A 24,592-nucleotide genomic window follows, 5' to 3' on the forward strand; every position below is an offset into this window, starting at 1 on the left:
GTTGGTTTTGCTTTGTGAGATTCTCAGTGGGTTCTTATAATAAGATTGTTCTTAAATAGTGAGGATTTAGATAAATTGGGAGTGGTCTTGGTGGTATCCTTGCTTCATTTGAAGAAATGATGTTTGAGGATGGCAGCCATCAGCAGTACTGAGTTAAACTTCCATGTGTTTTGAGTTGGAGACTTTGCCCATGGCCTTTAGAATGAACTTGTCGAACGTTCTGGTGGGCAGATTGATCTCAAGTCCAGGCGAGTGGTCCCTGAACCATTCTGTAGTGAATCTAATTTTCAGCCATTGGGGCCAACATTGCTGCAAACTTTTTGCCTTTCCCCTAAACAGCAAATGCAGAAAGTACTTCACTCTGTCCCCCCCCCCACTTGGGGGAGTCACCCAGGGATGCTCTAGTCCACGATTGCCCCCCAGGCTTCTGTATGCTTATCCTGTTATTCACCTGATACCCAAAATTCTACAGAAAGCCAGCAGGATTTTCCCACTGGGCTTTACAGAGGAATATTGACCCCTTTTCTGCTGAAGTCCTGGACATCCTTAGGATTCTAAGCTCGCTTTCCCAGAGTGGAGCTAGATGTTCTTTGTGTTTCACTGTTGCAGTCATCACCCATGGGGTTTTCCCTGCTGTGTTAGCCCTTGGCCGGCCCGAATACCAGAGTCAATGTTTTTGTACGCCGGCTGCTCTCCCCTGTAGTCCGATGTCAGGTCGTCAGTACTATGGCAGCCGACGTCATTACGTCAGTCTTTCTTGCTGTGGAGCCTGTAGCAGAAGCAGTTTGCACAAGTGCTGGTCGGTCGCTACCGGAAGTCGAATTTCAGCAGAATATGTCTAAAGCTAAGTGCCACGTTGGGGGCCCTTTTTTCTTGCTCTAACCAATGTCCGAAAAAGTTAATTGTTTCGCCTGTGGAAAGCAGATCCCACACCGAGACTTTCAGTCTTACTGCATCACTTGTTTAGGCCAAGACCATGACATCCCTCGTTGCCAGTTCTGTGCCCTGTTTAATGCGAGAGCCATTTGCTGTAGAGCTCTTTTTGTAGACAGTTATTTTCGTATTCCTTCTAATTCCGATATGGCTAAGCCTTCCAATGACACTACCGCTAAGCAAGTTGTCACTTCTCTGGAATTCAGTGAGACGCTTTTGCAGCCCCTGATGCCCGACTCGCTTTCTACGCAGGCCTCTGCCAAAACCCTTTAGGAGTCCGGTATGCTGCAGAAATCCACTTTATCTTCTGAGCCTTTGGCTGTCTCTGCCGGGTCCGGAGCCGCGACGCAGGCACCGGCTTCCGAGGAGGCAGTTTGCACTACCGATTCTAGACAAAAACAGACATCTTGTCTTCCGACTACTGTTTCTCAGAGACCGACTGATTCTCTCAGGCCTCAAAGCCAGACCACTCGTAGAAAATCTACTTCTAGCCACCATCTTGCTACTACTCCCCCACCCCAAGCTCAAATGCTTAAATGGCAGAGGATCTCATCTCCTTTATCTGAGGTACTCAAGCCCCCATTCCAGAAAGGAAAAGACTTCCTTCTCCAGAAATTGTCAGACCAAGATTCTGAGGAAACTGATTCTTCTGCCTTTGAAGAGGAACAGTAGTCCTTAACTGTTTGAGGATTCAGATGCAGAGGAATCCATCCCCTCTGCTGCCTCCCCTCCAAAGGACTTCTCTTTTGGGGAAACCCTTCACTCCCTCAGGGAACATTTTCAGTGGGAATTTCAGGACTACCCACAGTCAAAGAAATAACTTAGAAAGTTTCTGGACCTGCCCCAGCAAAGACCCCTGGCCCATCCCATCTATTTTGGAAGTGGTGGATGATGTTTTCCATGAATCCAGCTTAGCCCCTGATGCCCTGCCTCCTGCTCCAACTAAACCTGACAGGTAGTACAGAGTACCGGATTCTCACAAATACTTGTACAGGAATCCTGCTGCAGACTCTGAGATCATCACACAGGGACCCAAAGGAGCTGAGACTAGTTCTGCCAAGAATCCTCTTCCCTCTGACAAAGACTCCAGAGCTGTGGACAGATGGGGTAAAAACGTATACACCTCTGCAACCTTAGCTATCAGAGCACTCTGTTTCATATGTTAAAATATCAACAGCACACTTTGGAACAATTAAAGCAGAAGCTTGCTACCTCTCATGAAGGTGCCAACTCAAGGGAGCTGGCAGAATTACTACACTTTGCTGGTCAAGTGGCCAAGCAGTCATTACAATGTGGATATGACACCTTAGAAGCCTCTAGCAGGACAGCAGTGACAGGATCTGTTATGAGAAGACCTGCATGTCTGAAGGAACACACACACTCTCTGATTATGTCAAGTCTAAACTTATTGATGCACCCCTAGATAAGGAACACCTGTTTGGGAAAAAGCAGAAGAGGTGCTTAAAAAGATGGAAGACAAAGCAAATTCTATGCAAATATTAAAAGATTTCTTTCACGTTCAACCAGCCAGATTCAGCAGGAACTTCTCCTCTAAGCACTGGACCTTCCCTGCATCCAGCAGACAGGGTCAAATTGAGCCCTGCAGGGACAGGACATCCAGGCCCCTATCACAGGGCCAGCAAAGAAGCAAACAATGGACCACTTCCGCCTCTAAAGCAGGGAGTTCTAGGCCAAGCTTCTATGTTAAGCACTCACAATGATTCTCCCTCCTCCCTCTGCCTTCCTTTCACTCATCTAAAACTATGAGGAAGGCTCACCCTCTTCAAGGACAATTGGGTCTCTATAACCAAAGACCAATGGGTATTAATAATCCTTTCTCAGGGATACAGATTTTCCTTCAGCGAACTCTTTATTCCAAGAGGGTACCCATACCTCCCCCAAACCAGTGGGCAGAGGCATTAAAACAGGTAAAAACACTAATATCCCAGGGGGTAGTAGAACCTGTCCCTCCAGATCAAACAGGAAAAGGTTTTTGCCCCAGACTATTCCTTGTTCCCAGAAAGGAGGGCACTTGGCACCCCATCCTGGATCAATCCAAACCGAACACCTCTTTGGTGGTCCCCAGATTCAGAATGCTAACCTTGCAGCAGCTCCTGCCTATGCTCGCACAAAATGCCTGGCTGGTCACACTAGACCTAAAAGATGCCTACCCCCCACATCCTCATCAGGGAATCGTGCAGAAAATTCCTGCAATTCAGAGCAGGCAGTCAGCACTTTCAGTTCTCTGCACTGCCGTTTGTCTTATCAACTGCTCCCAGAGTATTCACCAAATGCTTGGCCCTGGCTATAGCATTCTGCAGACAGAGAAATGTACAGATTTATCCTTACCTAGATGACTGCCTCATTCAGGCGAACAGCAAAGAAAAGTTGCTCCAGGATTTCTCTGTCAAAAAACTCCTAACTTCCCTAGGGTTCACCATCAACGAGAAAAAAATCAAAGCAAAACCCCACCAGGAAGATAGTTTTCCTGGGAGCTGTGCTAGATACAGCAACCCTAATGGCCTTCCTATCCCCAGAAAAGCAGAGCTTCCTGCTTCTCTACTTCACCCAGCTGGCTTCCAGAAGTCACCTCACTGCTTGGAAGTTCCTGCAAGCCCTAGGTTACATGGCGTCTTGCATCCTTGTCATCCCCCTCGCCAGGCTTCACATGAGAACTTCAGTGGTACTTAACCTTAGGTCTCAGCACTCTGTCCCTAGAGACCACTCTCCCACTGATCCCTTGCATAAGGGACAAATTTCTCTGGTGGGCAGAAGCCTGTGCCATGAACAAGGGTCTTCCTTTCATCATCTGCCCTTCCGGCCAGCAAATCACCACCAATACCTCAGACATAGCTTGGGTCGCTCACCTACCAGGCAGGTGTATCCAAGACCTTTGAAATGCCCAGCAACTTCACTTGCACATCAACCAGAAAGAAATGATGGCAGTGCAAAATGGTCTGACTTTCTTCCAACCCCATCTCAGACCAGGGGTCCTCCTTATAAAAATCGACAACAACACTGTAATGTGGTACATCAACAAGCAAGGGGGCACCCAATCTTTACCCCCCTGTGCAGGTTAGCCATGAGTGTATGGCTTACAGCCACCTCCATGGGGCTACACTTATTTGCCCAGTACTTACCAGGGAGCAACAGCACACTGACAGATCACCTAAGCAGAAACTTACTGGACTCCCAGAAATGTGAGCTCCACAGAGAAATCTTTCTGCAAATCACCCAGGCGTGGGGGACCCCAGAGCTGGACCTCTTTGCCTTGCACCTCAACCACCAGCTGCACAAGTTTTGTACCAGAGAGTATCACCTCCGAGCATGGAAGGTGGATGCCTTGACCTTCCCCCTGGAGCTCCCTCTTTGTGTATGCATACCCTCTTCTGCCCCTTATTCCCAAGGTTCTGATTAAAATAAGAGAGGAGATACCAAAGGCCATCCTCATCACTCCGGATTGGCCCAAACAGCATTGGTACCCCTTACTATGCAGTCGGACCTTATAGCCCCGAAAGCTGCTTCCCCTAAAGTCAGACCTCTTGACCCAGGAGAGGGGGAAGGTACTGCACCCAGACCTACAGACACCCAAACTTTCAGCATGGCTCATACACTAAAAACTAACAAGAAGTCACTGTTAAGCAAACAGGTCCTGGACATCATCACAGAGGCCAGAAGGCCCAGCACAAGAAAATCTTATGCGGGAAAATGAAAAAGATTCTGCTCCTGGAAACAATAAAAAGGGGGGTGGGGCAGTACCTCCCAACCTTCCATCCTTCCCATCCTGGATTACTTAGCAGAGTTGCTCAATAGTGGCCTCTCCTTCTCTATTAAAATCCATGCCTCGGCCATCTCTCCCCATTATGATTCAGACCCACCCCTCTTCTCTCATCCTTTGATTAAGCAATTCCTCAGAGGGGCTTCAGATATCAGGCCTCCCAGAAGACCTCCTACTCCACCCTGGGAATTGAATTATGTGGTTAGAGAAACTAGCCTTACCTTCTTTCGAGCCTGCCGCTTCAGCAGAATTGAAATTCCCCTGCTGGAAGACTGCCTTCCTACTAGCTATCACCGCAGCCAGAAGGGTCTCAGAACTTCAAGCTCTCATGGCTGTCGAGCCCTTCATAATTTTCCATGCAGACAGAGTCTCCCTTGAGGACTAATCCCTCCTTTATGCCCAAGGTGGTATCTGATGTTTACCAGGCCGTACACCTTCCCACCTTCTTTTCCAACCCTCAAAACAAGGGGGAAAGAATTCTCCACTCACTAGACATGCACAGACAACTCGGATACTGTCTGGATCGCACTAAGCCATTCAGAAAAACTGACCAGCCTCCTGTAAGCTTTGCCCCAGGGTTAGAGGGTGAAGCCCATCTCCAAATAAACCATTTCCAAATGGATTTCACACTGTATCCATTTTTGCTAAAGACTACATGGGAAGCCCATCCCTAAGTCGATCCATACCCACTCCACTAGGGCAACCTCCACTTCCACTGCCTTTCTCAGGGGAGTACCTATCAGGGTCATCTTGGAAGCGGTCACTTGGACCTCTGTCCATACCTTTACAAAGCATTACCACCTACCTCTCTCTTCCAAGTCTAGGGCATGGCTTGCCTCTGTAATTCTGCAGGGCCTCCTGACCAATACCTAGGACTCTATCTGTCCTTCCACCCTTTACCTTAGCTTTGGGAATCCTCCCACAGGTGATGACTGCAACAGTGAAACACAAAGAACATAGTACAGTTGTGTACACTTATCATAAATGTAGATGTTCAAGTGTATTCACTGTTGCAGTCTTGGTTTCCCTCCCTCCATCCCCCATTTAACATATTCCCCTAGGTGGACACATGCTTCCCAAGGTGGTTCTTAGCCACAAGTGCCACTTCTCTCTTTTCCCATTGTGCTTCTGACTGGTTAGGGCAAGAAAAACTGATGTAATGTCATCGGCTGCCATGCTTTATGGTACTCACGACCTGACGTCAGACTACAGGCGATAGCAGCCGGCGCACAAAAACATTTACTCTGGTTTTCGGGCCGGCCGAGGGATACCACAGCAGGGATAACCCCACAGGTGATGACTGCAACATGGATGCACTCAAACATCTACATTTATGGTAACTGTACACAACTGTACTTATTTCTACTATAAAGGTGCAACTTGTGGCTATCATGAATTTCCATGTAGGGAAGGGCATTATTTTTCCCTTTACTGTTGTCACGTCTAAGCTTTGTCAGGCTTTTATGAAAGGGTGAGTAAAATGGTGATGTATCTTCCTTGAACCTGGATACCATACACTTAGTCTGTGACATAGAATGATTTTCTCTGTCTTCGCTACATGTTTGTCGAAGGCCAAATTATTTTGTGGGCTTGTTCCCAGTTATGTAACTACCAGGTCTACTCTTGGATGTGTTTCATTGATGGAGTAATTTAATTGGGTGGACATTTTCCCAAAGGCCATTATGATTCACTTCTTGGCATTGAGTTTTAATCTGTGGCTTTGCCACCAGTTATTTGTAAGTTAGACCCTCTTGGAGGATGTTAGTATCGGCGGGGGGGTCTTATAATTCTCTGTTTACAATCATCTGCAAACTTGGTGGGCCAGAGTCCCTTGACATTAGTCTTAATTATCGAGAAGTAGATACCAAACAGGAACGGGTCCAGCATAGAGCCTTGTGGTATTCTTCTGGTGACTGGTCTTTTGGTGGAGGTGGTGTCACCAATCCTGATTTCTGGGTCCTGTCTGTGAGCCATCTGGCATTCCAGCAAGTTATGTAGGGATTTATACATAGTTCAGTAAATTTGTCAGCATTACCTGACTGGAGTATTGAACACCTTCGCCAAGTCAAGGTTTGCGGTATGCACCATACTTGGAAGTATATGTATTTCACTTCGCTTTATGCACAGATCCTCATTTCATAAGAACAGAATCACCTGTGCATTCAGCATAATATTCCACTTAAATATGGCCAGTTATCAGGCACTTGAGTGACTGTTGGTAAAACTCTTCCTTTGAGCACCACATCTCTGATGTGGTTAGAAAATGTTAGCCTTGTACAACTTATCCTTCATGGTATCACCTCAGTGTCCAGAGAAGGTACAGTACTGTGTTTTTCCACTGTTGCACTCATTGAATGTAGTCCCCCCCCACACACACACACTTTTGACATGTAGTCTGCTAAGCATGTATAGCAACTCTGCAGGCCTCAACATTTTTTCATGAAGAATCTCATCTTCTCTGATGCTCTAAACGATTTGTTCCTGTACTAAATCCTGACCGGTGCTTATCTCCACACAGCAGCATCCAGGCTAAAGAGATGTTATGACATTCTAAGACAAGAGTTCCCACTTCTAGTTAACTTTATAGCCTTGTGGTTTATCTCCTGCATCCAAGGTGTTCACAGATTGTCTAGCTCAAGTAATTGCCTTTTTCAGGAGCAAGGATGTCACCATTTGCCTGTATCTTAATGACTAATTGAATAAGGCACCAACTCTAGAAATAGATGCTACTAGAATTCACCCTGGCCTGTTTCCGAAACCTAGAACTTTCCTTGAATCTGCTAAATTTGCACATGCTTTCTGCAGGTCCGGTCTTAGTTCCGGAAACTCGTCTATTCATCTTTCAGCAGGGGACCTACCTTTCTAGGAAGAATCCCTGTTCTTGACTGTTTAATTCACATGTGCATCGCATACAAAACCAGATCACTGCAAGGGAGTTTGTCAGAGCACTGGGTTACATGGCCAGCTTAATTCTGTGTTCATTTTTGAAAGACTACATGAGAAGGTTTTAGCTGTACCCTAGAAACGGGTGTTGCCAGCATGCCCTGTATTTTATAGATTAATAGGTTAGACTAGGCTAGCTGCCGTTGTGGGCCATTTTAATCCTATCTAATTACCCCATGTGAGAATCAAACCCTACACCTTGTGTCTGTAAGGTAAACACCTTATCCATTATGCCAGCCTCCCATCCATAGCAGTTGTCCCTGTCTGGCTCTGTACGGAGGAAAAAAAACTTAATGTTGGTTATAACAGGTGAACTTTAGGGAATGTCATTCAAGCTAGGCTTGGACAACCTGATGCTCTTAAAATTCTCAGGCACTGCCTGAACCCCCGTCTCACCCCCCACACACACACACACACACACACACACACACACACACACACACATTGAATCAAAGTAAAGAGAGAGTCTGGTAGAACTACCAGAAAAGGCAGCTTATCAGCTTAAACAATGTAAAAGCAGTAATAGTAGCCATTGGGCCTCTTCACCATCGTCACAAAGAGCACAGCATTTGTGTTGCACTTTAACAGACAGGAGAGTATGTGATTATACCCCGTGTGGAGTTTGGCTTTCCCTACTGCTGAGTGTAGTAAGGATGAAACTTGTGCTTTTACCTAAAAGTGTGACTTGACACAAGAGTGTGTTGCTCTTAGGCCTGTACTTTAGGGCTCTTAATGCTGACAGCTTGGATAATTTATCGCTTTCCCTTTAAGCACACGGTTTTCAAAGATATGCTTATCATTTTGAAGGTGGCTTGGTAATGGAACACGAAATTTTGCCAAGCTAAATGGAGGAGATTCTGTCTAATGCCAAAAGATGGAGAACTCGTGTCTCACTTTTACAGCTTAGGCTTGACTTTTGCCTCTAAGGGTGCATGTCTCAGCTATTTCTTCCTGCCTGCCTTGAGAGTCACTCCTGTTTTCCTTGTTGCTGATAAAGCAATTCCTGAAAAGGGGCTGTTCTTAAGCTCCCTAGGAAAGAGCACGCTCCATCATGAGACCTTGGCTGTATCCTTAAGAAGCTGACATTACCCCTCCTTTGCAGTAGCTGCTTTGGCGTCTTTGAAGAGTGTGACCTGGAAAATTTCCTTCTGACTGAATTAAGAATTTCAGACCTTTAGCCTCCGAAGCACAGAGAAAGTTTTCTGACCATTCAGAGGGACTAAATCCCTCTGCGCACAAACCCTTCTTTAATCCCAAGAGTAGTGACTAGTTTCAGTTGAACTATATTCTTCCCTCCCAGTTTCCTATGCCATAAAACAGAGGTAAGAAGATTTTACACTCCAGGGATTGTGTGTAGACAGTTGAGATTTTAACTAGACTGAACAAGAGCCAGGAGAAGAACAGAGCAATTTATATCCTTTAAGGATAGGGAGGGAAGTTTTGTCCGGAAATGGACTTTTTTGCAATACACTTCAGCTGTTGTCCTTTGCATCTGTTACTTTTACTCCTTTCACATCCCAGCTGTACCAGGGCAGGTTACAGGCTGTTTTTTCTAATCCCACAGCAGCTAGTAATGCTTTCATTGTGTGGGGGTGAGGGTTGGGGGGAGCAGTCTTCTCTCTTTTAGAAGCAGCTACCACCTTCTGTTAATTATTATAACTTTGAAATTGTCTTGATAGTTCTTAAAAGCTTTGCCATGACTATCTTAAAGGTGTTGCTTGAGACAGCATATTCTTGGGGCAGCTGTTGAACTGCTATGTCAGAGAGCCATACACTGTACATGGTACAGTTGTGTTAGAAACTTTACATAATAATAGTTGTGCAAGTTTGTTCACTGTTTCTGTTCTTTGTTGCTCTCTCCAGCCCTTTTTATCATATGGGAATCTGGGGCTGTGGTGAGTACACAGTCACCCCTTATTTCTCCTCTGTTCTTCCTCTGTATTCTGTTCTTACTCCTTCGGTTTACCTAAAATTTGGAGATGCTGTTTGAGAGTGAGGGAGTCATGTTAGACTGATTAGGGGTGTGATCCATGTTCCCTTGTCCTCCTGTACATTAATGCTCTGGATCATTCGCAGGTTACCGAAGGCTACAAAGAACCGAAGATAGATGGTGGGTGCAGATGGCCCTGTTGTACCACAAACTTGCTAACATCCAGGTGGGAGGGCAATTGCCTGACCAAGGATGGAAGGTTACCAAGTTCTGGAAGTCAGGCCTTCTGTGGCTGAAGTGTTAAATATGTAGAGCACAGTGACCATTAACGTGAAGAAAAACAATTTTGCTGGGTTCCTGACACAGCTTGTATAGAAAGCTATGTGGTCATTTATTTTAGTGGCAGGAAAGGTTAGCGTGGTAGTGATGTGGGAGATCTGTTGATAAGCAAGCCTGTTAACACAACTGATGTCCTGATTCCTAATTCTAAAATAGTTGGAATAGTGAACATGCTGGACATACAGGCGTTTAGTGTGAGGGGCTACACTCTTTGTATGTGGTGGTTGTGTTTGTGTGAGAGAGGTCTGGCTTTCCCCCATGAGATGCTTGTAGTTCTGTTTGATAGGCCTTCACATTTCTTTGTAGGTGGTGGTTGTGTTTGTGTGAGAGAGGTCTGGCTTTCCCCCCATGAGATACTTGTAGTTCTGTTTGATATGTCTTCACATTTCTTTCTGGTTGCTTCACTGGTTTTATTGCATGTCTTTTTTTTTTTTGCTTGGCCTTTGCTAATACTTTCCTTATAGAAATGTTTGTATTTCCACCTTTTTGCACTTGCAAGCTTTTAATGCTCCGTTTTTTAATCCACTTGTTTGTAATGTTGTTTTTCATAAGGTTTATTTTAAAGTAGTACATGTTGAGTTTATTTAACCAGCGATTAAGGCTTTTGATTAAAAATGCTACACTGTATTTGTGAAGAACTAGTAAGGATAAGTTTGTTTAATGCCCTTATGACACAAATGGTAGTTGTGTGGTATGCACTGTTTCAGATCTGACATGTACTGTTGTCCACTGCTTTACTTCAGATCTGTTTTTCCAGTTTCTGTAGATTGCCCGTTAATGTTCTGTTAATGTTTTCTCTCTTTTTTTGCCTCTGAAGGTGCTGCTGACAAAAGTATTAAAGACATTCGTCCTGGAGTTCCTTTTGAACCTACATACATTTACAAACTGCTGACTGTTATCAAGTCAAGTTTGTCTGAAAAGGTAATCTAATAAAGATCGTTCCTTGGAATGTCATTTGAAGGTGGTCAGAGTGCTAGTGAGCAGGCATAGAGTATTCTGTATGTTTCAGAGTGCTAGTGAGCAGGCATCACATATCCTGTACGTTTCAGAGTGCTAGTGAGCAGGCATAGAGTATTCTGTACGTTTCAGTGTGCTAGTGAGCAGGCATAGAGTATTCTGTACGTTTCATAGTGCTAGTGAGCAGGCATAGAGTATTCTGTACGTTTCAGAGTGCTAGTGAGCAGGCATAGAATATTCTGTATGTTTCATAGTGCTAGTGAGCAGGCTTCAGGTATTCTGTACGTTTGAGTGCTAGTGAGCAGGCATCAAGTATTCTGTACATTTCAGAGTGCTAGTGAGCAAGCATCACGTATTCTGTACGTTTGCCAGTGTGTGGCAGTTCTATTATGTAGTACAGTATTTCTTAGCATGTCTTCATAAGCAGATCGGTTCAGTGGTTAACGTTTCTGCTTTGCAGCAGTTGGTTCTGATGGTTTCCCAGCTATAGGTCTCTTTCTGTGTGCAATCTGAGTTGCTTCCCTTTCCCATGCGAGTTTTCACTGGATTCATTATTCCTCACATGTATGCAAAGACTTGCTTTGTATGAATTAGCATGCCGAGTTGTCTCATGTTATGCATTTGGGTGTCTCCTGTAGTAGACTGGTATTTCATACAGGGTTAGTTCTTCCAAGCATTTAGAAGCAGGATGGGTTCCCACTCCTCGTGACCATGAATAATAATAGTAGGAAGCCTGATGCTGTTGAATGAATTAATTTTGTTCACCTCAGCATACTTTTTACCCTGTTGATTAGAAGTATTTCCACATTTTCTTCCCAGCGTGGCTGTGCCTTTCATGATTTAAGTAGCAGCAGTCTTGCTTAGATGAGCTTAGAATGGCAGGTGTCTGTTTTGTATTTTGTTCTTTTAGCAGAATACTCCATACAGCACTGGAGTCAGTCTCACCCCTATCAGTAGGAATATTGAGCTGAAACAGATTACATGGCCTACTACATATTTCATACACAAAAGTAGGAGTAGGCAGATAGTACAATGAACACTGTAACCAGTACAGGTAATGTGCCACTCGTTTCAGGTAAATCACCAGGAGTAGCTGCACAGTGCTAGAAATGTGTGGGTAACTTGGGTTGTTACTGATGTATATTAAATTTTAGTGAGAATTCTTTTGATGTTACTCTGGGTAGGTAGGAATACTTGTTATGTGAATAGCAGGTCAAAAATCAATCTGTGAATGCATCAGTGGCTTATAACTTAGAAGAAGTAAACCATAATTAAACACACATACCCTACCTAGCCAACATTAGCTTCTCTTTAGCTTTTATTATTTTGTATTGCACTTGCATGAAAAATCTTTCCAGAATAACTTAATCAAATGTATGGTTGCCAGAATTATTTTCCATGAAGCATTTAATCATAGAGGCTGTAAAATGTCAAAAAGTGCCAATGGAGTAATAAAATGGATTATCTGTGTGCCTGCTAGTAGTCTAAATTATTCAGATTCACCTTAAGAGTTGTAAAGTATCTCATTTGAACAGTCCAACAGCTAAGCCAAATGTAAATGGTGTCTTGCTCTACTGAATAATAAAGGAACAATATGTCAAAGAACTAAAACTTGTATCCAAGCTCACTATCTCGCTAGGGTAAAGTTCACCGGTTTGCAGCAGACTCCTGTAAGCCAGAGTTACCTTGAGTATTTCGCAGGATCGGACACCATGGATAATTAAAAGCAAATCATCAAACTGTCAATTCTAGAACAGGATCACTGCTCAGACTTGTTTTATTATTCAACTATTTTCCTAAAAAATAACTTGTAGTCAAGTTTTCTAAGTATGCTTTATTATAGTAAGGGGGAAAAAAAACGGCTTTGGCAGATGAGCATCGCTCTAATGAATTATTAACCAGTCACAGCTCACTACAAAACATTACTAAGGGGGTGTGTTTAACAGAACTCGTCAGGGTATTCCAGGTTTGATTGACATTACAGGATTGACTGACCAGTAAGTCACTTATTTAAATACAAATGCCGCCAAACTATGGCATAAAATGAAAGCGTATGTAAATATATAAAAAGAACAGTTAATACACTGAGTAGTAATAAGTACACACATACACACACACATACACGTGTCTCTGTATGTATGTATGTATGTATGTATGTGTGTGCGTGTGTGTGTGTGTGTGTGTGTGTGTGTGTGTGTGTGTGTGTATATTTGGGATTTATGATTCCCACACCCCCCTGCAAAAAATATATTCCAACTCCAGGATTGCACTACAGTGGGGAAAGGGTAATTTCACAATGTTCTTCATGTTTCACTGTTAGTCATTACATTTGGGTAATCTGCTGGCAGGTTACTCTCAGTAGGCCTGAATTCCAAAGTCTTGGGTCCTGCGTCGGTTGCTGTCTCCTCTTCCATGACGTCAGGTCGTCAGGGGTATAAAACATGCAGCTGACGCCATTTTCTTTAGTCTTTCTTGCCACGCGGTGCCAGAAGCAGAAGCATTTCGCAAGGGGCCAGCCGACTACTGAAATATTCGAGAGTGAGTTTCAGAACCGAAGTCTTCACTAAAGCTAAGTACCCCGTTGGGGAAACATTTTTCTTGCTCCATTCAGATGTCAGAAAAAGTTAATAATTGTATTACTTGTGGGAAGCAAATACCTCATAAGGATTTCCATTTATAATGTATTCCTTGCCTAAGCCCTGATCACAACGTGCCTGGCTGTCAGTTTTGTGCTAGATTTAACCAATGCACTATTAAGCATCGGTATATTTTTGCCTCAAAGTATTTTGGAAACAGATTTAACTACCCAGAAATGTCATTGGGTAGCAATCTGACTACCGGAGTACATAAAAAACGCAAAGAAAAGGACAGAGAAAGGCAGTCGAGATCCAAAACAGACAAAGCTTCTCCTAAGCCAGTCGCCGGTACTCAGTGAGGCGCTTTCGCAGCCCCTGATACCCGCTACCTTCGAGTCGCAGGCCTCTACCGAAACCCATGTGGAGTCCGGCATGCCGCAAGATACTCAAGGTATTGGACCGACGGATGTATCTCCCTCGGATGGGTCCGGAGCTGCTGAGCAGGCACCGGCTTCTGAGGGTGTATTCAGACCTCAACATTTGTATATCAAACCGACAACAGCTGCAAAACCAAAGACAAAAGCAATTTCTAAAACTAAAAAACCGACGCATGAGCCACGTGCACAAGCCTCTATGCCTAAAAAACAGATGATCAAAATGGCTGAAGACTTTATTACCTTGATCAGGGGTACCCATCCCCATCCAGGTAAAAGGCCTAGGCAAGACACTGATTATGAATCTTCAGATCAGGTTTCTATTTCTTCTGATTCCTCTTCTGATCAGGAATTATCTATACCTCCCTATGAGGATTCTGATGCAGAAGAGTGTATACCATCTGCATCTCCTCCTGAGGATTATTCATTTGGAGAAACCTTGCATACTTTGAGGGAGCATTTTCACTGAGAGTGTCAGGATTTCCCAGAATCAAAAAAGAGGCTCAGGGATTTCCTTCTCCCTCAGCACAGGCCTTTAGCCATTTCCCCTGTTTTAGACATTGTGGATGATGTGTTTTGGGAGTCGAGCTTGACCCCTGACTCCTTACCTCTGGCTTCCCAGTAAGCCTGACAGATATTACAGGGTCCCTGACTCACATAAATCTTTATTTAGAAACTCTGCTGCTGATCCTGAAACTATTTCACAGGGTCCAAAGGGAGTTAAGACCTCAACAGCAAAAAAATCCTACCACCTCTGACAGATTCAAGGGCACTGGACAGATGGGGAAAAAAGGTTTATACATCGGCAACCTTGGCAATCAGGGCCTTAAACTGTCAATTTCATATGCTTAAGTACCAACAACATGTTATAGGATTGCTGAAACAGAAAATGATGATGATTTCAGTATGTGCAGAAAATAAAGAATTGCAGGAATTATTGCATGCAGCTGAACAGGTTGGAAAGCATACTTTGCAATGTGGTTTTGACTCCTTAGAGGCCTCCTGCAGGGCCGTAGTTACTGGATCTGTGATTAGGAGGCATGCCTGGTTAAAGGAACAAAATTTGCCTGATCAAGTTAAAGCTAAATTGCTAGATGCACCTTTACAGCATGATACTCTGTTTGGTATTAAGGCAGAAGAGGTTTTAAAGAAAATGGAAGACAAAGCTAAGTTTATGCAAACTGTTAGACTTCTTACAAGTGCAGCTACCAAGATTCAGTAGACACTGGCCTACAAAAAAATTGTTCCTTTCCTTTGTCAGACAGAGCTCAAAGGGGCAAATCCAGACGCCCTAAGGGTTCCAGATACCAGATTTATACAGGTCAAAGCAATGGGGTGCTTCTACCTCCAAATCTGGAGGAGATGAAGTGCAAACGTACAGAAAACAGTCCCAATGACTTCCCTCTGCCCACACCAAGCACTTATCTTGTGGCAGCACCCTTAGGGGGAAAATTAGCACTTTTTACTCAAAATTGGTAGTTAATAACCCAGGACAAGTGGGTACTAAACTAAGTATCACAGGGATACAGATTCCATTTCCACACTCTGCCAATGGTAAACAGTTGGCCAGATCAATGGGCAGAGGCACAGAAACAGGTTAAGTTGCTCATGGATATGGGGGCCATTCAGCCAGTACCAGAACAGGAAAAAGGACAAGGTTTTTACTCAAGACTGTTCTTGGTATCCAGAAAGGACAAGGCCTGGCGGCCAATACTGGATTTATTGATTTTAAACACATACCTGGGCATTCCAAAATTCAAAATGCTGAATTTTACAGCAGCTTCTGCCCATGCTGGGCAAGAATGCTTGGCTGGTGACATTAGACCTAAGAGGCATACCTGCATGTCGCAATAAGACAGTCGTGCAGAAGATGCCTCAGATTCAAGGCTGGCTTAATGCATTACCAATTCTCTGCACTACCCTTTGACTTATGTACTGCACCCAGGGTCTTTACAAAGTGCCTGGCACCAGTAATTCCATTTTGCAGACAAAGAAGTATACAAATATATCCTTACTTGGATGACTGTCTCATTCAAGCAGAGAACAAGGACATTCTTCTTCGACATCTGGCGTTTGTGAAAAGGCTTCTAACATGCCTAGGGTACACAATAAACGAAAAGAAATCACAACTGGTACCCTCTTAAAAGATAACATTCCTGGGTGCAAGCTTGAATACAACCCAGATGGCTTACCTTACGCCAGACAAACAAAGACAACTGACTACTTACTTCAAACTGATGGCAACAAAAACCCAGTTATCTGCAAGACAAATTCTGCAGGCTTTGGGCTTCATGGCATCCTGCATCCTAGTGATTCCATATGCAAGACTGCATATGAGGAAACTTCAGTGGTACCTGAAAAGCTTATGAGGTCAACATTCTCAGTCTGGAAACAATGATTCCTCTCCTTCCCTGCCTACAACAGGAGTTTCTATGGTGGGCAAAGGCATGTCACCAAAACATGGGACGGGCCTTCACTCTACCCCCTGACAGCCAAACCTTAACAACAGACTCTGATTATGCCTGGGGGGGCCACATGGCAGGAAGATGCATTCAGGGCATATGGACACCAAAACAAATGCATCTACATTTCAACCAGAAAGAGATGCTAACTGTTCAAAATGTCCTAACAGCCTTCAAGGACTTATTTCATCCAGGACAACTACTGATAAAGACGGACAACACCACGGTCATGTGGTATATAAACAAGCAAGGGGGCACACACTCATACCCCCTTTGCAGATTAGCCATGGCAACGTGGGACACAGCGTTGACCTACCAAATACATCTTCAAGCTCAATTCCTGCCAGGAAAGCAAAATACTCTGGCAGACGATTTAAGCAGAAACCTTATGGATCCTCACGAGTGGAAGCTAAATCCACAAGTCTTCAGCATGATGACAGAGAAATGGGGGAGCCCAGACATAGATCTATTTGCCTCTCCTCAAAGTTATCAATTGAAAAAATTCTGCACAAGGACTTATCACAGACAAGCATGGAAAGTGGACACCCTATCCTTCAGTTGGAAAAACCTATCAGTTTACACCTTTCCTCCTCTGCCTCTTCTTCCCAAGGTCCTCCTAAAAGTCAGACAAGAGAAACCAAAGATGATACTAAATTCCCTGGACTGGCCTCGCCAATACTGGTACCCAGTCCTAAGGAACTTGTCTCAATACCCAGCTTGGACCTTACCTCAAAGACCTCAACTAATGCCGCAGCAAAACAATCAGATCCTGCACAATCAACTCCAGACACTGAACCTGGCAGCATGGCTGATCGTGTAGTTATACAAACAGCACCTCTCAGTAAAGCTGTGATGGATGTCATTTTGGAAGCCAGAAGGCCTAGTACTAGAAAATCTTATGCCGATAAATGGAAGAGATTCTGTGCTTGGAATCAAGCACAAGGAACTGATTCAGCAGAACCAAATATTCCTCAGATATTACAATACTTAACTGAGATGCTTGGCAAAGACCTATCTTTCTCATCAGTTAAAATCCATGCCTCTGCCATTTCGGCTCATTACAATACAGAGCCACCAATCTTTTCTCAACCGTTACTAAAGCAGTATCTTAGAGGAGCCAAAAATTTAAGGTCTCCTAGAAGATCACCATTACCTGCATGGGACCTCAATTATGTGTTGGAAAAGCTCACCCTGCCTCCATTTGAACCAGCTGCTATTGCTGATATAAAGTTCTTATCATGGAAAACGGCTCTGCTACTAGCAGTTACTTCAGCAAGAAGAGTTTCAGAGCTACAGGCCCTCATGGCAGTAGAGCCTTTTATCATATTTTACCCAGACAGGGTGTCTCTGAGGACAAATCCTACATTTATGCCTAAGGTGGTTTCCAGTGTGGCTCTTAACCAAACAATTCATCTGCCAACCTTTTATCCAAATTCGCAGAACAAGGGGGAGAGAATTCTGCATTCCTTGGACGTACACAGCTAAGATTCTACTTGAGCAGGACTAAGCTCTAAGAAAAACTGAGCAATTACTAGTGGCGTATGCTGCAAGATCAGAAGGAAAGGCTATTTCAAAGCAGACAATTTCAAAGTGGATAAGCCACTGCATCTGTTTCTTCTACTTACACTATGGTAAACTTGTGCCCAAGGGCATTAGGTCTCATTCCACCAGAGCTGCAGCTATTTCAGCAGCCTTTCTCAGAGGAGTACCAACCAAAGACATTCTAGAGGCTGCTACTTGGAGTTCTGTTCACACCTTTACAAAACATTATCATTTGCCCCTCTACTCTTAAGTCCAGCGCAGGCTTTGCCACTGCAGTTCTGCAGGGCCTTATAGCCGCACCTAATGCTGTTTAGCTCCAGCCTCCCAACCATAGCTTTGGGATTCTACCCAAATGTAATGACTGCAACAGTGGCACATGAAGAACATAGTAAAGTTGTGTACACTTACCATAAATGTAGATGTTAGAGTGTATTCACTGTTGCAGTCCAAGTTACCCTCCCATCCCCCTGTCATTCTGGAGTTTATCTTTCCTTTTCTATCTTCTACAACCTGTGTGGTGTATTTGCTTGTAGATGAAGGTAAAGTTTATATTGATGCATATATATATATATATATATATATATATATATATATATATATATATATGGGTCACCTTCAGATGCCCGACAACGCGTTTCGCCGACACGGAATCCGACGGGATGAAAACACCGACAACGCAGATGACCGACAAGGTGAGAACCCGACAGACTCGGTAAGTGTGCGATCGAGTGAGGGATTTAGTGTTAGGGAGCGGACAGGTAAGTGTGCGATAGTGAGGGACTGTGGGTTTAGGGGTGGGTTAAGTGAGTTAGGGTTAGGGTGCAGGTAGGGTGAGTGTGCGGTAGTGTCGGACCTTGGGGTTAGGGGTGGGTAAGTGAGTTAGGGTTAGGGTGCAGGTAGGGTGAGTGTGCAGTAGTGTCGGATCTTGGGGTTAGGGGTGGGTAAGTGAGTTAGGGTTAGGGTGCAGGTAGGGTGAGTGTGCGGTAGTGTCGGATCTTGGGGTTAGGGGTGGGTAAGTGAGTTAGCGTTAGGGTGCAGGTAGGGTAAGTGTGCGGTAGTGTCGGACCTTAGGGTTAGGGTTTGGGTTAGGGATAGTGGATATGTTATCTAGTGTACTGTGTTGTTTACGTGTAGTGTGTTGGTGTAATGGTTTTCGGTGTTTTGCGTTGTCGGTATTTTTAGTTGTCGGTCTTTTGGTGTCAGTGATTAGTGTGTCGGCGAAACGCGATTTCGGGGATATAAAGGTGATCCATATATATATATGTATATATATATATATATATATATATATATATATATATATATATATATATATATATATATATATATGCTACCTTTTTGGGGGCACCTGACATCTGGGGCAAGAAAAACTAAAGAAAATGGCATCGGCTGCATGTTTTATACCCCTGGTGACCTGACGTCATGGAAGAGAAGACAGCAACTGACGCAGGACCCAAGACTTTGCAATTCAGGCCGACTGAGGGCAACCTGCCAGCAGATTACCCAAATGTAATGACTGCAACAGTGAATGGTAAGTGTACAGAACTGTACTATCCCCACTTTACCGCGATCTGTGCTCATGAAACTGAATACAGTTGTGTGAATGCACTGTGACATTCACGAAATGGAACAGTCACACTTATGCAGGTTAGACAAAATAGGAATCGACCAACTTCCTATTTTCGTCTAACCTGCACTCTCGATTGTTAATGTAAACACACACACACACACACACACACACACACACACACATATATATATATATATATACACACACACACACACACACACACACACACACACACATATATATATATATATATATATATATATATATATATATATATATATATATATATATGTACACACACACACACACACACACACACACACACACACACACACACACACACTAACATCTGTGTAACTGACCTGATTATTAGGATACTTTTCTTAATCAGAATGTGAGCTTCATTATAGACGTTAGGTGAGTCTTAATGCTAACAAATATTAAACATAAATGGTCTACTAAATCAAATGAACAAAGTTTGCTCATAAGTGGAGAGATTAAAATAAAAAAACTAAGTCTCAGTAATATAACTAATCCCCCTGGGTGCTCCGGTTTCCTCCTGCATTCCAAAGACATGCTGTAGGTGGATTGTAGACACTGATTTGGCCGTTGGTGGGAGTGCGTGTTCATGTGATTGGTACAAATGAACTACAGTAGCAGAACTAGCCACCTGGCAGTGTAAACCTTGGCTCAAGATGGTCACTGCTGAAGTGACACCCCGACCCCATGTGCAGAATGGGAAAAAGGGTTGAGGATGGATGGATGGAATGAAATCCCCCCGAGCAGCATGAGTCACCTTAACGATTTTTCAAACAGAGGGGGAAACTGTTATCTCTGTGCAAGAGAGTAAGGTAGATAAAAGAAATAAAAGAATAACCTATAAAACGGAAGGATAAATTTAAATTGCATGACGAGGAGGATCCAAGTTTATATAGTACTCATGCTGCACTAGATCTGAAGTCCCTTTAAAGTAAACATTTGCAGAATTATGAGTAAACCAGAGGAAGCCCAGTGTGGGAGAGCAGGGGGTTTGAATGTACAAACCACTGTAAGCATACAGCTTTGAATGACAGGGTCAGGGCTAGTGTATTTAAAAGGCAAAAGAAGCCAGGTTAATGTTCAGAAAGAGACTACAAATAAAGGGTCCTAATATTTCTTAACAGGAAATGAAAATACATAATATGGGTAATAAATACCAAGTTAAAAAATAAATAAATACTTGTTCTGCAGACTCATTCACATGAGCTGCTTCTGATGTGCCTGTAAAGGACCAGGTTTAAAAAAAGCCCAGGTTAAAGAATAGCAAAATGAAAAATAAGATAAAAGTAAGAGCAGAAAACAGATTAGCATACAGATGGAATAAAGGTATATACAAATACTCAAAAACCTTACAATGCAGAAGAAATTAGCTAAAGAGTGTGAGTGGAAGGAGTTAGGGGGTGGGGGGGGCAAAACAGCCAAAGCAAAAATAGGTGTACTTAGGTGGGCAAGAGTACTAAACTCAAGGGGGGAACAGGGCTGTAATGTAGATAAGGGGGGGTTAGGTTGTCAAAAGTGAAGCAAGTAATAAAAAAAATGGCTGGGATGAGAGTAAATAAACCTTAATTTTTTTTATTCCAAAATAACTTGGTAAATAAAATACAGTATAAAAAGTATCCTTAATAAATGATACTTAAATTAATGAGTGTAGTCAAGACCGGACAAGTAAATAGTTGATCACTTGTTCTGAAAGCATACAATAAGGTCAAAACGGTAAATAAAATCAGAGAAAGTCATTAAATATGGATATTCTAGTACCAAGGCAGTGTTGATTGTTAGGCAGTGGTGGTAGTGGTCTGACTCGCAGGTAGCATCTACAGTAAAAACAAAAGAACCCAACCATGCCCAAATTAAAATAAAAGAAAATAAATAATCAAAACAATAAATTAGTTAAGGACATACATTTAGTGATGTTGACTGAAAAATGATGGGAGAAGCTGTTGAATGGTCAAATATTAATCAAATTGAGCATAAAGTCATAAAGGTGGAACGAAGGCAAAATCACTGCATTTGGAGACTAAAGCGACTTGTCCATAAATTATCAAAGAGTAGGGTCTGATATTAGGAGTGGTGGCAAATGCTCCTTTAGGATTATTATACTAAATAAAGTGGAATCTACTGTGGCTCTAATAAAATTTGTGGTGGTTGTTTCCTTAGATTCAAAATACAGTGGATACAAGTATTAGTGTTCAGTCCGGGTGGTTTTTAGCTAGTAGCCAAATTTGTCACTCCAGTTCCTCCTTCTGAAGTAAGTCATTAGGATTTCCTTGAAATGATTGGCCAAGGATCCTGTCTATAAGAAGAAGCAGAAACATGTTTCCGGGATTTTCCTTGACACGTTTGGCAAGGGGATTGGAGGTAATTCCTTGTCGTATGTCTGTGTAGTGGCGTGCCATTTTGGTCTTTAATTTATTAATAGTTTTACATATATAGAAGGCTTTACAGTATTGGGCCCTACATACTATGATTTCTGTACAACAGTTACCGAACCAGTTGCTTTTGAAAGATTTCTTGTTAGGGCAGAAGGATGGTTTACTAAACATGTACTTGCAGTTAGGAGGTCCTCATGGGAAGGTGTTTGGAGGTTGGTTTGTCTGCAGGAAATGGGGAGAGTAGGTGTTCTCCACAAAGTTTCTGATGTTTTTGCCACTGTGGTTTTTGAAAATTGGTCAGGGAAGTATCTTGTTTAAGGTGTTCTCGGTGATGATGCACCAGTTATCCGTTATAGCTTTTTTGATTTCATGAAAGTCTGTAGTGAAAGTAAGGGTCATAGTAACGCTCCATTTGTTGTTTTTGTTGAATGATTTTTCAGATATGCCAGGAGTTCATATTGCTGCTGTTTGACAGCATGTTGGAGCCGAAGCAGTGTTTTTTCAGGGCTGTCCAGTAAAATCTGTCTTTGTAATTTAACTTGTTTCTGTATTTCTCTTTTGCCTGTAAGTAGCTTCTCAGGTTGCCCTCTGTAGACTTTTGTCTTTTACTGCACCTTGTCACGTCTTACTTCTCAGAACTCTGGTTCATTTTGTCTGCAGACTGAATGTGACAGCCACGGTGCTGCATTGTCACCTGCTGTGTCAGTGGGTCTTGGCTTCTCAGTCATCAGCTTTTCTTATCGTGCATCCCAGTTCCTGGCTGTTGTTTTCCCATATTATTGGTGGTAACTGCTTGGACTTTGTGTTTGGGCAGACAGTTATTTGTCTGATGGTCTTTGTTTTGTACTTGGTAAGATGATGCAAGGCTTAGGTATGTGCCTTAAGCAGTAATCCTTTTTTTCTTCAGTGCAGCTTTTTACTGTTGTGATGTACCTAACCAAGTCACGTTTGAAAAATGTTTTGATCTCTGTGAAAACAGAACAAGTAACACTGCTAATTTATTTCCAGGGAATTGTTTTTCTCTCTGGAAGTACACTAGCATAAAAGGTAAATGTTTCTGTCTCTCTCTCTCTTTTTTTCCCAGGGTCGTCAAGAAGATGCTGAAGAATATCTGGGCTTCATCCTTAACGGCCTTCATGAGGAAATGGTGGCACTGAAAAAGATGCTGTCACCGCCGGCCCCAAGTTAGTCAAACAAAACTTACAGATGGTGTTGCTTTTTGGTCTGCATGTCTTGTAGTCCTGTAGAGGTGCTGGTTTACAAACAAGCGTTCAGCGAAGTCTGCTTGTTAAGCAGGAGCTTGATAAGTAAGAAATGTGTGTGTTGTCATGCTAACTGTTCCTGGTGTGTTAGTAGCAGGGAAGGGCCATCTGTGCTACCAGTTGTACCATTTAGTGCTTTTGCCTAATAATTCCAGGCTTTACTATGACTTTTATTTCTCATTGAGTTTGAAACATGGTTTATTTGTGCTTTGAGGTATAGCTGTTCTTCATGTTTCACTGTTACAGTTCTGACTTGTGGGATTTCCTGCTGTGGAAGCCCATGGCTGGCCCTGACTAACAGTAAAAATATCCCTCCTCTCAAGGCTGGGGGATTCCCTACCCTGACATCAGAACGCTGGGTATAACTGGATCCAGCCGCCGCCATGACATCAGTCTTTCTTTCCATCAGAGCCCATAGCAGTGTTTTCAGTGCATCGGTCGGTCTTCACCAAAGATAACTCTTCTAAAGCTAAGTACTCTGTTAGGGAACTCTTTCTTGATTTAATTTATGTCAGATAAAGTAGTTGTGTCCACTGTGGTAAGTAAATCTCATACTGAGACTTTCATACTTTGTGTGTTACCTGTCTAGGCCTGGATCTTGGCATCCCTAGTTGTTGTTTTTGTACCCATTTCAGTTATAGGGCCAAAGTCTTAGCTAGGCATCTTGGTCTTTAATCTTCTTCGCATCGTTAGATGCCATCCGCCTGTCTTCCCAAGACTGAGCTCCCTAAGAGTAAGAAAGACAAGGTAAAAAGACCCAAGCTTAGGGCTTCGGATGAGAACCATTCACCGTCGGCCAGTCCATGTGGCTCGTTATTGCTGAGGAAGGCTAGACACCTTCTCAACCCTCTTCTGCGACCCAGTTGGTGACACAGGCTTCTGTCAAGACCCATACCGAGTTTGACATGCTGTGGGGTCCCTCAAGTTCTACACAGGCCTTGACTTTCAGTTCGTTGGTTGTGTCTGGAGTCACTCAGCAGACCTCTACTTCTGACGAGTGATCTTGCATCGGCGACGTTCCGTCGAGTTGTCAGCCTCCACCAGTTCTGCCTTACAAAGAGACTGGCGTCTGGATGGGGGACACACTTGGGCCCAAGGCTAAAGCTATTCCTAGCAAGGGTTCTACTTCAGGTCCATGATTAGGCCTGCCAGCAACCATCCATAAAGTTAATCAGCAAGACCTGGTCAGGTTAGCTGAAGACCTCATCTCCTTTGTCAGAGATAGGCAGTCCCCTTTGCAGTCTTGCCCAGGAAAAAGGAAGAGGGGATCTTACCCCTCAAGTTTTCTTTGAACCTCCTGAATCAGATGAAGATTCTAAGCAGGAGGGGGTCTGTCTTTGAAGAGGGACCCTACCTTTCTTCCTTTGAGTATTCAGATTCTGAGGAGACTCTACCATCAGCTTCACCCCCTGAAGACATCATTTTTGAGGAAGTACTCCATGCCATGCGGGGACA

General features: G+C 43.4%; 1 protein-coding gene across 2 annotated transcripts in view; it reads left to right on the top strand.

The window, feature by feature from the left end:
- The window catches only part of USP10 (ubiquitin specific peptidase 10), an 864,697-nt gene that overhangs the window by 469,653 nt on the left and 370,452 nt on the right, over positions 1 to 24,592 (top strand). For both annotated transcript variants that reach the window (XM_044082060.1, XM_044082061.1), the window contains exons 8-9: positions 10,741 to 10,844; positions 22,960 to 23,059. In XM_044082060.1, the coding sequence (XP_043937995.1) occupies positions 10,741 to 10,844; positions 22,960 to 23,059 (204 nt within the window). The remainder of the gene's footprint in view (positions 1 to 10,740; positions 10,845 to 22,959; positions 23,060 to 24,592) is intronic.

This window comes from Protopterus annectens, chromosome 8.part1, assembly GCF_019279795.1.
Source record: "Protopterus annectens isolate FY-2018-M chromosome 8.part1, PAN1.0, whole genome shotgun sequence".
Lineage (NCBI taxonomy): Eukaryota > Metazoa > Chordata > Ceratodontiformes > Protopteridae > Protopterus > Protopterus annectens.